Source organism: Scyliorhinus canicula, chromosome 23 (genome assembly GCF_902713615.1).
Source record: "Scyliorhinus canicula chromosome 23, sScyCan1.1, whole genome shotgun sequence".
Lineage (NCBI taxonomy): Eukaryota > Metazoa > Chordata > Chondrichthyes > Carcharhiniformes > Scyliorhinidae > Scyliorhinus > Scyliorhinus canicula.
The window spans coordinates 27,387,861-27,400,141 of NC_052168.1; the positions used below are offsets into that span (position 1 = coordinate 27,387,861).

The following is a 12,281-nucleotide window of genomic DNA, read 5'->3' on the forward strand; positions in this document are numbered from 1 at the left end:
ACCTTCGGAAATCTCAGCCTGTCCAAAAAGCCCCCCCCCCCCCCACCGGGGGCTCGGACCGGTACAATTCCCCATAAAAGTCCCTGCAGATTCCATTAATGTCCACCCCCCTTCGCACCACCATGCCTCCCCTATCCGTCACTCCACCAATCTCCCAGGCCGCTTCCCGCTTACGGAGCTGATGCGCCAGCATCCTACTCGCCTTCTCCCCATATTCGTACACCGCTCCCTGTGCTTTCCTCCACTGAGCTTCCGCCTTTCTGGTGGTCAGCAAGTCGAACTTGGCCTGAAGGTTATGTCGCTCCCTCAGCAATCCCTCCTCCGGAGCCTCCACGTATCTCCTGTCCACCCTCACCATCTCCCCCACCAACCTCTCCCTCTCTCTTTGCTCTCCCCTCTCCCTATGGGCTCGGATGGAAATCAACTCCCCTCTAATCACCGCCTTCAATGCCTCCCAAACCGTCCCCACCCGGACCTCCCCATTATCATTGGCCTCTAAGTACCTCTTGATACATCCCCGAACCCGCCCGCCCACCTTCTCATCCGCCAGCAGCCCCGCCTCCAGACGCCAGAGCGGGCGCTGGTCCCTCTCCTCCCCCAGCTCAAGGTCCACCCAGTGTGGGACATGATCCGAAATGACTATGGCCGAATACTCGGCATCCTCCACCCTCGAAATCAGCCCCCTGCTCAGTACAAAAAAATCGATCCGGGAATAGGCTTTATGCACGTGGGAGAAAAATGAATACTCCCTGGCCCTCGGCCTCGCGAACCTCCAAGGATCCACCCCTCCCATCTGGTCCATAAACCCCCTCAACACCTTAGCCGCCGCGGGCCTCCTGCCCGTCCTGGACATGGATCGATCTAATGGGGGATCCAGCACTGTGTTGAAGTCCCCCCCCCAGTATCAGCCCCCCCATCTCTAGATCCGGAATGCGTCCCAACATGCGCCGCATAAAACCCGCATCGTCCCAGTTTGGGGCATAGACATTCACCAGCACCACCCGCTCCCCTTGCAACTTGCCGCTCACCATCACATACCTCCCTCCACTGTCAGCCACCACCTTTGATGCCTCAAACGACAGCCTTTTTCTCACCAGGATCGCCACCCCCCCGATTTTTTGCATCCAGCCCCGGCCTACCCAGCCCCTTCCTCAGTCTAACCTGGTCCGCCACCTTCAGGTGAGTCTCCTGGAGCATAGCCACATCCGCCTTCAACCCCTTCAGGTGCGTAAACACCCGGGCCCGTTTGACCGGCCTATTCAGCCCCCTCACATTCCAGGTTATCAGCCGGATCAGAGGGCTCCCTGCCCCCCTCCCCTGCCGACTAGCCATAACCCATCCCCTGCCCGCCCCAGGCCAGCGCCCCCCGCTCGGCCCATTCCCCACGGTGGCAAACCCCCACCCCGGCCCCCCCTGCAGACTCCAGCTCCTTCCTGGCCATTTCAGCAGCAACCCGGTACCCCCCCCAACCCAGGCTAGGACCCCTCCCAGCCGCGTTACTCCCTCCATAGCACTCCCGTGAGCCAGCTAACTTCTGTTGACCCCGGCGACTCCCTGCCCGACCCCACCTCCTCTAGGGTAGCTCCCATTGTCGGCCCCCACCACCAGCTCCCCAGACTCCAAGTTTACCCCCCGACTCGAGCCCATCCACCGAACCCACGCAAAAAGACAGCACCCCACCCGCCATAGAAACAACACACAACCAACATAAAACAGAGAACCCCCCACCAAAAGTTAACACAGTTACATACAAACCCCCGCCCCCGACCCTCAGTTAGAGTCCAACTTCTCGGCCTGCACAAAGGCCCACGCCTCCTCCGGGGACTCAAAATAAAAGTGCCGGTCCTTGTAGGTGACCCACAGACGCGCCGGCTGCAACATGCCAAACTTCACACTCTTTCTGTGGAGCACCGCCTTCGTCCGGTTGTACCCGGCCCTCCGCTTAGCCACCTCCACACTCCAGTCCTGGTAGATCCGCACTACCGTGTTCTCCCACTTGCTGCTCCGCTCCTTCTTGGCCCACCTAAGCACGCACTCTCGGTCAACGAACCGGTGGAACCGCACCAGCACCGCCCGTGGCGGCTCATTTGGTTTGGGTCTCCTGGCCAGTATTCTGTGGGCCCCCTCCAGCTCCAGGGGCCCCTGGAAGGACCCAGTTCCCATCAGCGAGTTCAACAAAACGACCACATAGGCCGCCAGGTCTGACCCCTCCAGCCCCTCCGTGAGGCCCAGGATCCGCAAATTTTTCCGCCTCGACCGGTTCACCATCTCCTCGAACCGCTCCTGCCACTTCTTATGGAGCGCCTCGTGCATCTCCACCTTTACCGCGAGGGCCGGGGCCTCATCCTCTCTTTCGGAGGCTTGTTGTCGGAGCTCCCGGATCTCCACCCCCTGGGCTGCCTGCGTCGCCAGCAGCTTGTCTGTATTAGCCTTCAGCGAGTCTAGCAGCTCCACTTTGAGCTCCTGAAAACAGCGCTGGAGAGTCTCCTGCTGCACCTGCGCCCACTGCCTCCATTCCTCGAGGCCTCCACCGGCCGCCATCTTGTTTTTCTTCCCCCCGCTTTTTCCTAGGCGCTGTCACCGCTATTCTGCTGGCCCCACTCCTGGTCCAGACCATAGACCACTGGGGATCCGCTGCAGACACCTTCCCACGTCGGGAACCGTCGAGCAAGTACCGCTGGGGGCCCTAAAAAGAGCCCAAAAGTCCGTTCCTGGCGGGAGCTGCCGAACGTGCGGCTTAGCTCCGCATAGCCGCAACCGGAAGTCCATGCAAGGCATTGGTGAGACCGCACCTGCAGTACTGTGTACAGCTTTGGTCCCCTTATTTGAAGAGGGATGTAGTTGCGTTAGAATCATAGAATCATAGAATTTACAGTGCAGAAGGAGGCCATTCAGCCCATCGAGTCTGCACCGGCTCTTGGAAAGAGCACCCTACCCAACTCCACCCTATCCCCATAACCCAGTAACCCCACCCAACACTAAGGGCAATTTATCATGGCCAATCCACCTAACCTGCACATCTTTGGACTGTGGGAGGAAACCGGAGCACCCGGAGGAAACCCACGCACACACGGGGAGGATGTGCAGACTCCGCACAGACAGTGATCCAGCCGGGAATCGAACCTGGGACCCTGGAGCTGTGAAGCCATTGTGCTATCCACAATGCTACCGTGCTGCCCGTTAGACACAGTTCAGAGGAGGTTCACTAGATTGATTCCAGAGATGAGGGGTTTGTCGTGTGTAGAGAGAGATTGAGCAGTTTAGTCCGATAAAAGGGGCTGTTTAGCTCACAGGGCTAATCACTGGCTTTGAAAGCAGACCAAAGCAAGCCAGCAGCACGGTTCGATTCCCGTAACAGCCTCCCCGAACAGGCGCCGGAATGTGGCGACTAGGGGCTTTTCACAGTAACTTCATTTGAAGCCTACTCGTGACAATAAGCGATTTTTCATTTTTTCATTTTTCATACTGAGAGGGGATCTAATTGAGTTACACAAGATGATAAAAAGTACTGACAAAATAGACGTAGAGCGGATGATTCCTTTTCTAGGTTTGATATGTTGCCTCCCAGGTGCAAGGGTACGTGATGTCTCGGATTGTGTTTTCCGGGTCCTTAAGGGGTAGGGGAGCAGCCCCAAGTCGTAGTCCACATCGGCACTAACGACATAGGTAGGAAAGGGGACAAGGATGTCAGGCAGGCCTTTAGGGAGCTAGAATGGAAGCTCAGAGCGAGAACAAACAGAGTTGTTATCTCTGGGTTGTTGCCCGTGCCACGTGATAGTGAGATGAGGAATAGGGAGAGAGAGAGCAATTAAACACATGGCTACAGGGATGGTGCAGGCGGGAGGGATTCAGATTTCTGGATAACTGGGGCTCTTTCTGGGGAAGGTGGGACCTCTATAGACAGGATGGTCTACATCTGAACCTGAGGGGCACCAATATCCTGGGGGGGGAGATTTGTTCGTGCTCTTTGGGGGGTTTAAACTAATTCAGCAGGGGCATGGGAACCTGGATTGTAGTTTTGGGGTACGGGAGATTGCATGTTCTTGATAAGTACGTACCAGTCAGGCAGGGAGGAAGGGATCGAGCGAGGGAACCGTGGTTTACCAAAGAAGTGGAATCTCTTGTTAAGAGGAAGAAGGAGGCCTATGTGAAGATGAGGCGTGAAGTTTCAGTTGGGACGCTTGATAGTTACAAGGAAGCGAGGAAGGATCTAAAGAGAGAGCTAAGACGAGCAAGGAGGGGACATGAGAAGTCTTTGGCAGGTAGGATCAAGGAAAACCCAAAACCCAAAGCTTTCTATAGGTATGTCAGGAATAAAAGAATGACTAGGGTAAGCGTAGGGCCAGTCAAGGACAGTGGTGGGAAGTTGTGTGTGGAGGCTGAGGAGATAAGCGAGATACTAAATGAATCCTTTTCGTTAGTATTCACTCAGGAAAAAGATAATATTGTGGAGGAGAATGCTGAGACCCAGGCTATTAGAATAGATGGCATTGAGGTGCGTAGGGAAGAAGTGTTGGCAATTCTGGACAAGGTGAAAATAGATAAGTCCCCGGGGCCTGATGGGATTTATCCTAGGATTCTCTGGGAAGCCAGGGAAGAGATTGCTGAGCCTTTGGCTTTGATTTTTAGGTCATCATTGGCTACTGGAATAGTGCCAGAGGACTGGAGGATAGCAAATGTGGTCCCTTTGTTCAAGAAGGGGAGTAGAGATAACCCCGGTAACTATAGGCCGGGGAGCCTAACGTCTGTGGTGGGTAAAGTCTTGGAGAGGATTATAAAAGATACGATTTATAATCATCTAGATAGGAATAATATGATTAGGGATAGTCAGCATGGTTTTGTGAAGGGTAGGTCATGCCTCACAAACCTTATCGAGTTCTTTGAGAAGGTGACTGAACAGGTAGACGAGGGTAGAGCAGTTGATGTGGTGTATATGGATTTCAGTAAAGCATTTGATAAAGTTCCCCACGGTCGGCTATTGCAGAAAATACGGAGGCTGGGGATTGAGGGTGATTTAGAGATGTGGATCAGAAATTGGCTAGTTGAAAGAAGACAGAGAGTGGTAGTTGATGGGAAATGTTCAGAATGGAGTTCAGTTACGAGTGGCGTACCACAAGGATCTGTTCTGGGGCCGTTGCTGTTTGTCATTTTTATAAATGACCTAGAGGAGGGCGCAGAAGGTTGGGTGAGTAAATTTGCAGACGACACTAAAGTCGGTGGAGTTGTAGACAGTGCGGAAGGATGTTGCAGGTTACAGAGGGACATAGATAAGCTGCAGAGCTGGGCTGAGAGGTGGCAAATGGAGTTTAATGTGGAGAAGTGTGAGGTGATTCACTTTGGAAAGAATAACAGGAATACGGAATATTTGACTAATGGTAAAATTCTTGGTAGTGTGGATGAGCAGAGGGATCTCGGTGTCCATGTACATAGATCCCTGAAAGTTGCCACCCAGGTTGATAGGGTTGTGAAGAAGGCCTATGGTGTGTTGGCCTTTATTGGTAGAGGGATTGAGTTCCGGAGCCATGAGGTCATGTTGCAGTTGTACAAAACTCTAGTACGGCTGCATTTGGAGTATTGCGTACAGTTCTGGTTGCCTTATTATAGGAAGGACGTGGAAGCTTTGGAACGGGTGCAGAAGAGATTTACCAGGATGTTGCCTGGTATGGAGGGAAAATCTTATGAGGAAAGGCTGATGGACTTGAGGTTGTTTTCATTAGAGAGAAGAAGGTTAAGAGGTGACTTAATAGAGGCATACAAAATGATCAGAGGGTTAGATAGGGTGGACAGCGAGAGCCTTCTCCCGCGGATGGAGGTGGCTAGCACGAGGGGACATAGCCTTAAATTGAGGGGTAATAGATATAGGACAGAGGTCAGAGGTGGGTTTTTTACGCAAAGAGTGGTGAGGACGTGGATGCCCTACCTGCAACAGTAGTGAACTCGCCAACATTGAGGGCATTTAAAAGTTTATTGGATAAGCATATGGATGATAAGGGCATAGTGTAGGTTAGATGGCCTTTAGTTTTTTTCCATGTCGGTGCAACATCGAGGGCCGAAGGGCCTGTACGGCGCTGTATCGTTCTATGTTCTATGTTCTAGGGTAATCTAGAATGGGAGGTCACAGTTGTAGGATAAGGGATAGTAGATTTAAAACCGAGATGAGGATAAATTACTTCTCTCAAAGGGCTGTGAATCTGTGGAATTCACTACCCCAGATCGTGGTGGATCCCGGGACATTGAGTAAATTTAAGGAGGAGTTAGACGGATATTTAATTGGTAATGAGCTGACGGGTTATGGAGAACGGGCTTGGACGGTGGAGTTGAGGCCAGGCTGGGATCAGGGCAAACCTTTTATGGAGAGTTCGATCTGGTGTGCGCTGGCACGATGGGCAACGGAAGTGCTATTGACGGACACGCTGGAGGCTTCATTTGGAGTTTTCATGTCGACCCAGAGTCCTGGAAGAAGCTCACCTAGGATCGCGGCACTTGACACAACCAAATAAAAATACGAGTGTGACCTCCTTTGAAAAAAGCGGAGGAAATTCCCAAGCCAGAGGCTCAAACAAAACGCAGTTGTCTGCGGTAACCTGTCCTATTTGCAGCTGACCAGGCACCCACCCACCCAGCAAACCCAACCAAACACCCCAGATGACTGTCTTGAAGAATGAACAATTTAGATTATTAACCCATTTTAAAGGGATTCTTCAACCAGTAAAGGTTGAGAACCACTGATCCAAACCCCATCACTATTTCCTCGTGCTAATCCACTTTCCCTTTAATATTTCTGCTCAGTGCTTTATTTCCACTCTTCTGAAATGTAAATCGCTTATTGTCACGAGTAGGCTTCAATGAAGTTACTGTGAAAAGCCCCTAGTCGCCAAATTCCGACGCCAGTTCGGGGAGGCTGGTACGGGAATTGAACCGTGCTGCTGGCCTGCCTTGGTCTGCTTTCAAAGCCAGCGATTTAGCCCAGTGTACTAATCTGATTAGTATGGGCAGCAGTGTAGACCCTCAACAGGATGGTAAGAATATTTGATTGGTTGGGACAAAGCTTACAGACATAGCTTCTTATGCGTTTGTGTGTTCACCATGACTGTAGGTAGCCGCTGTTTCTGAAATAATGCCTGCGGGTGAACCTTGTGTTGCTTATTGGCTGCAGAATCCCAACCTTTTTTGCAAACGTTTTATTCTGCTCCTAGAGTTTAATCATTGATGGGAGCTCGGGCGAGGAGCTGTGGACAACAAAACTGGGCTGTCACATCCAGGGATCGGAGGCAGCCTCGATACCGCTGTCTGACGGGAGATCTGCATTCCTGTTCTGGGCCAAAGAGTGCGAAGTGAAGATTTCCGTGAGTGGAGCGGCCTCCTTGGTGGGTAGAGTGAACCCCTCCAGTACAAAGTGAACCCCTCAGAGTTTGCACTTTTAATTTATCCATTCTCGGGATCTGGGCATTATTGATAAGGTCAACATTTATTGCTCGATCTTCATTATTGTTGAAGACAGATTGGTGAGTTGCCATCTTGAATCTCTGCAGTCCATCTGGTACAGTTACCCCAACAGTGCTGTTCGGAAGGAAGTTCCAGCATTTTGACCCAGCGACGATGAAGGAACAACGATGTGCTGACAAGTTCGAAGGGCATGTGACCCGGAGGGCAATTTGGTGGCTCCCAGTTTCCCACTGTTCTTGTCTTTTTTTTAAAATAAATTTAGAGTACCCAATTCATTTTTTCCAATTAAGGGGCAATTTAGCGTGGCCCATCCACCTACCCTGCACATTTTTGGGTTGTGGGGGTGAAACCCACGCAGACACGGGGAGAATGTGCAAACTCCACACGGACAGTGACCCAGAGCCGGGATCGAACCCGGGTCCTCGGCGTCATGAGGCAGCAGGGCTAACCCACTGCGCCACCGTGCTGCCCCTGCTCTTGCCTTTCTAAGTGGCAGAGGTGAGGTATGTTTTGAAGAAGCAGTTAAGTACAGCATTTGGGGTGAGGAGGATGGAAAGATATGGGGGGGGGGGGGGTGGGGGGGGGGGGGGCTGGTGAACGCCGTAGAATCGACCACATTTCTGTGGATGTGGAATTACTTGTAGGCCAGATCAAGGACAGCAGAGTTCCTTCCCTAAAGGACAGTAGTCAAATTTTTATGACAACGCAATAGCTTTGTGGTCACCATTACTGGGACTAGCTTTACATTTCAAATTTATTTAATTAACTTAATTCTAATTTAAAAACTGGCATGGTGAGATTTGAACTGTCAAACTGGAACCACAAATGACCTTGTATTAAGATGACACATTCACGATGGTGACTCGGTGGCGCAGTGGTTAGCACTGCTGCCTCACAGCGCTGAGGATCCAGGTTTGATCCCAGTCCCGGGTGTGACAGTCCGCGTGGAGTTTGCACATTCTCCCCGTGTCTGTGTGGGTCTCACTCCAACAACCCAGAAGATGACCAACGTAGGCCCCTTAATTGGAAAAAAATTATTGGGTGCTCTAAAAAAAATATTTTAAAAGGTTAACACATTCTTGTCCTCTGGATCCAGTGTTCCATCGGCCCAGTGACCCCGGCCCCGGCCTCCATCAGCCCAGTGACCCCGGCCCCAGCCTCCATCGGCCCAGTGACCCCGGCCCCAGCCTCCATCAGCCCAGTGACCCCGACCCCGGCCTCCATCAGCCCAGTGACCCCGACCTCCATCAGCCCAGTGACCCCGGCCCCAGCCTCCATCGGCCCAGTGACCCCGGCCCCAGCCTCCATCAGCCCAGTGACCCCGACCCCGGCCTCCATCAGCCCAGTGACCCCGACCTCCATCAGCCCAGTGACCCCGACCCAGTGACCCCGGCCCCAGCCTCCATCAGCCCAGTGACCCCGACCCCGGCCTCCATCAGCCCAGTGACCCCGACCCCGGCCTCCATCAGCCCAGTGACCCCGACCCCGGCCTCCATCAGCCCAGTGACCCCGGCCCCAGCCTCCATCAGCCCAGTGACCCCGACCCCGGCCTCCATCAGCCCAGTGACCCCGACCCCGGCCTCCATCAGCCCAGTGACCCCGACCCCAGCCCAGTGACCCCGACCCAGTGACCCCGACCCCGGCCTCCATCAGCCCAGTGACCCCGACCCCGGCCTCCATCAGCCCAGTGACCCCGACCCGGTGACCCCGGCCTCCATCGGCCCAGTGACCCCGACCCGGTGACCCCGGCCTCCATCGGCCCAGTGACCCCGGCCCCGGCCTCCATCAGCCCAGTGACCCCGGCCCCGGCCTCCATCAGCCCAGTGACCCCGGCCCCGACCCCGGCCTCCATCAGCCCAGTGACCCCGGCCCCGACCCCGGCCTCCATCAGCCCAGTGACCCCGACCCAGTGACCCCGACCCCAGCCCAGTGACCCCGGCCCCGGCCTCCATCAGCCCAGTGACCCCGACCCCGGCCTCCATCAGCCCAGTGACCCCGACCTCCATCAGCCCAGTGACCCCGACCCCAGCCCAGTGACCCCGACCCAGTGACCCCGACCCCGGCCACCATCAGCCCAGTGACCCCGACGCCGACCCCGGCCTCCATCAGCCCAGTACCCCGACGCCGACCCCGGCCTCCATCGGCCCAGTGACCCCGACCCCGGCCTCCATCAGCCCAGTGACCCCGGCCCCGACCCCGGCCTCCATCGGCCCAGTGACCCCGGCCCCAGCCTCCATCAGCCCAGTGACCCCGACCCCGGCCTCCATCAGCCCAGTGACCCCGACCTCCATCAGCCCAGTGACCCCGACCCAGTGACCCCGGCCCCAGCCTCCATCAGCCCAGTGACCCCGACCCCGGCCTCCATCAGCCCAGTGACCCCGACCCCGGCCTCCATCAGCCCAGTGACCCCGACCCCGGCCTCCATCAGCCCAGTGACCCCGGCCCCAGCCTCCATCAGCCCAGTGACCCCGACCCCGGCCTCCATCAGCCCAGTGACCCCGACCCCGGCCTCCATCAGCCCAGTGACCCCGACCCCAGCCCAGTGACCCCGACCCAGTGACCCCGGCCCCGGCCTCCATCCGCCCAGTGACCCCGACCCCGGCCTCCATCAGCCCAGTGACCCCGACCCCGGCCTCCATCAGCCCAGTGACCCCGACCCGGTGACCCCGGCCTCCATCGGCCCAGTGACCCCGACCCGGTGACCCCGGCCTCCATCGGCCCAGTGACCCCGGCCCCGGCCTCCATCAGCCCAGTGACCCCGGCCCCGGCCTCCATCAGCCCAGTGACCCCGGCCCCGACCCCGGCCTCCATCAGCCCAGTGACCCCGACCCAGTGACCCCGACCCCAGCCCAGTGACCCCGGCCCCGGCCTCCATCAGCCCAGTGACCCCGACCCCGGCCTCCATCAGCCCAGTGACCCCGACCCCAGCCCAGTGACCCCGACCCAGTGACCCCGACCCCGGCCACCATCAGCCCAGTGACCCCGACGCCGACCCCGGCCTCCATCAGCCCAGTGACCCCGACGCCGACCCCGGCCTCCATCGGCCCAGTGACCCCGACCCCGGCCTCCATCAGCCCAGTGACCCCGGCCCCGACCCCGGCCTCCATCGGCCCAGTGACCCCGACCCGGTGACCCCGGCCTCCATCGGCCCAGTGACCCCGGCCCCGGCCTCCATCCGCCCAGTGACCCCGGCCCCGGCCTCCATCAGCCCAGTGACCCCGGCCCCGACCCCGACCCCGGCCTCCATCAGCCCAGTGACCCCGACCCAGTGACCCCGACCCCGGCCACCATCAGCCCAGTGACCCCGACCCAGTGACCCCGGCCCCGGCCTCCATCAGCCCAGTGACCCCGGCCCCGACCCCGACCCCGGCCTCCATCAGCCCAGTGACCCCGGCCCCGACCCCGACCCCGGCCTCCATCAGCCCAGTGACCCCGGCCCCGACCCCGACCCCGGCCTCCATCAGCCCAGTGACCCCGACCCCGGCCACCATCAGCCCAGTGACCCCGACCCCGGCCACCATCAGCCCAGTGACCCCGACGCCGACCCCGGCCTCCATCGGCCCAGTGACCCCGGCCCCGGCCTCCATCAGCCCAGTGACCCCGACCCCGGCCTCCATCAGCCCAGTGACCCCGACCCCGGCCACCATCAGCCCAGTGACCCCGACCCCGGCCACCATCAGCCCAGTGACCCCGACCCCGGCCACCATCAGCCCAGTGACCCCGACGCCGACCCCGGCCTCCATCGGCCCAGTGACCCCGGCCCCGGCCTCCATCGGCCCAGTGACCCCGACCCGGTGACCCCGGCCTCCATCGGCCCAGTAACCCCGACCCGGTGACCCCGGCCCCGGCCTCCATCAGCCCAGTGACCCCGACCCCGGCCTCCATCGGCCCAGTGACCCCGGCCCCGGCCTCCATCAGCCCAGTGACCCCGGCCTCCATCGGCCCAGTGACCCCGACCCGGTGACCCCGGCCCCAGCCTCCATCGGCCCAGTGACCCCGACCCCGGCCTCCATCGGCCCAGTGACCCCGACCCCGGCCACCATCAGCCCAGTGACCCCGACCCCAGCCCAGTGACCCCGACCCAGCGACCCCGACCCCGACCCCGGCCTCCATCAGCCCAGTGACCCCGACCCCGGCCTCCATCAGCCCAGTGACCCCGACCCCGGCCACCATCAGCCCAGTGACCCCGACCTCGGCCTCCATCAGCCCAGTGACCCCGACCCCGGCCTCCATCAGCCCAGTGACCCTGGCCTCCATCAGCCCAGTGACCCCGGCCTCCATCAGCCCAGTGACCCCGACCCCGGCCTCCATCAGCCCAGTGACCCTGGCCTCCATCAGCCCAGTGACCCCGGCCTCCATCAGCCCAGTGACCCCGACCCCGGCCACCATCAGCCCAGTGACCCCGACCCCGGCCACCATCAGCCCAGTGACCCCGACCCCGGCCACCATCAGCCCAGTGACCCCGACCCCGGCCACCATCAGCCCAGTGACCCCGACCCCGGCCACCATCAGCCCAGTGACCCCGGCCACCATCAGCCCAATGACCCCGACCCCGGCCTCCATCAGCCCAGTGACCCCGACCCCGGCCACCATCAGCCCAGTGACCCCGACCCCGGCCACCATCAGCCCAGTGACCCCGGCCACCATCAGCCCAGTGACCCCGGCCCCGGCCTCCATCGGCCCAGTGACCCCGGCCTCCATCAGCCCAATGACCCCGACCCCGGCCTCCATCAGCCCAGTGACCCCGACCTCGGCCTCCATCAGCCCAGTGACCCCGACCCCGGCCTCCAACATCCCAGTGACCCCGGCCTCCATCAGCCCAGTGACCCCGACCC

General features: G+C 58.7%; 1 protein-coding gene across 1 annotated transcript in view; it reads left to right on the top strand.

Annotated features, from left to right (window-relative positions):
• The window catches only part of fam234b (family with sequence similarity 234 member B), a 101,561-nt gene that overhangs the window by 75,835 nt on the left and 13,445 nt on the right, over positions 1 to 12,281 (top strand). The window contains exon 10 of the mRNA XM_038783983.1: positions 7,197 to 7,367. Within this exon, the coding sequence (XP_038639911.1) occupies positions 7,197 to 7,367 (171 nt within the window). The remainder of the gene's footprint in view (positions 1 to 7,196; positions 7,368 to 12,281) is intronic.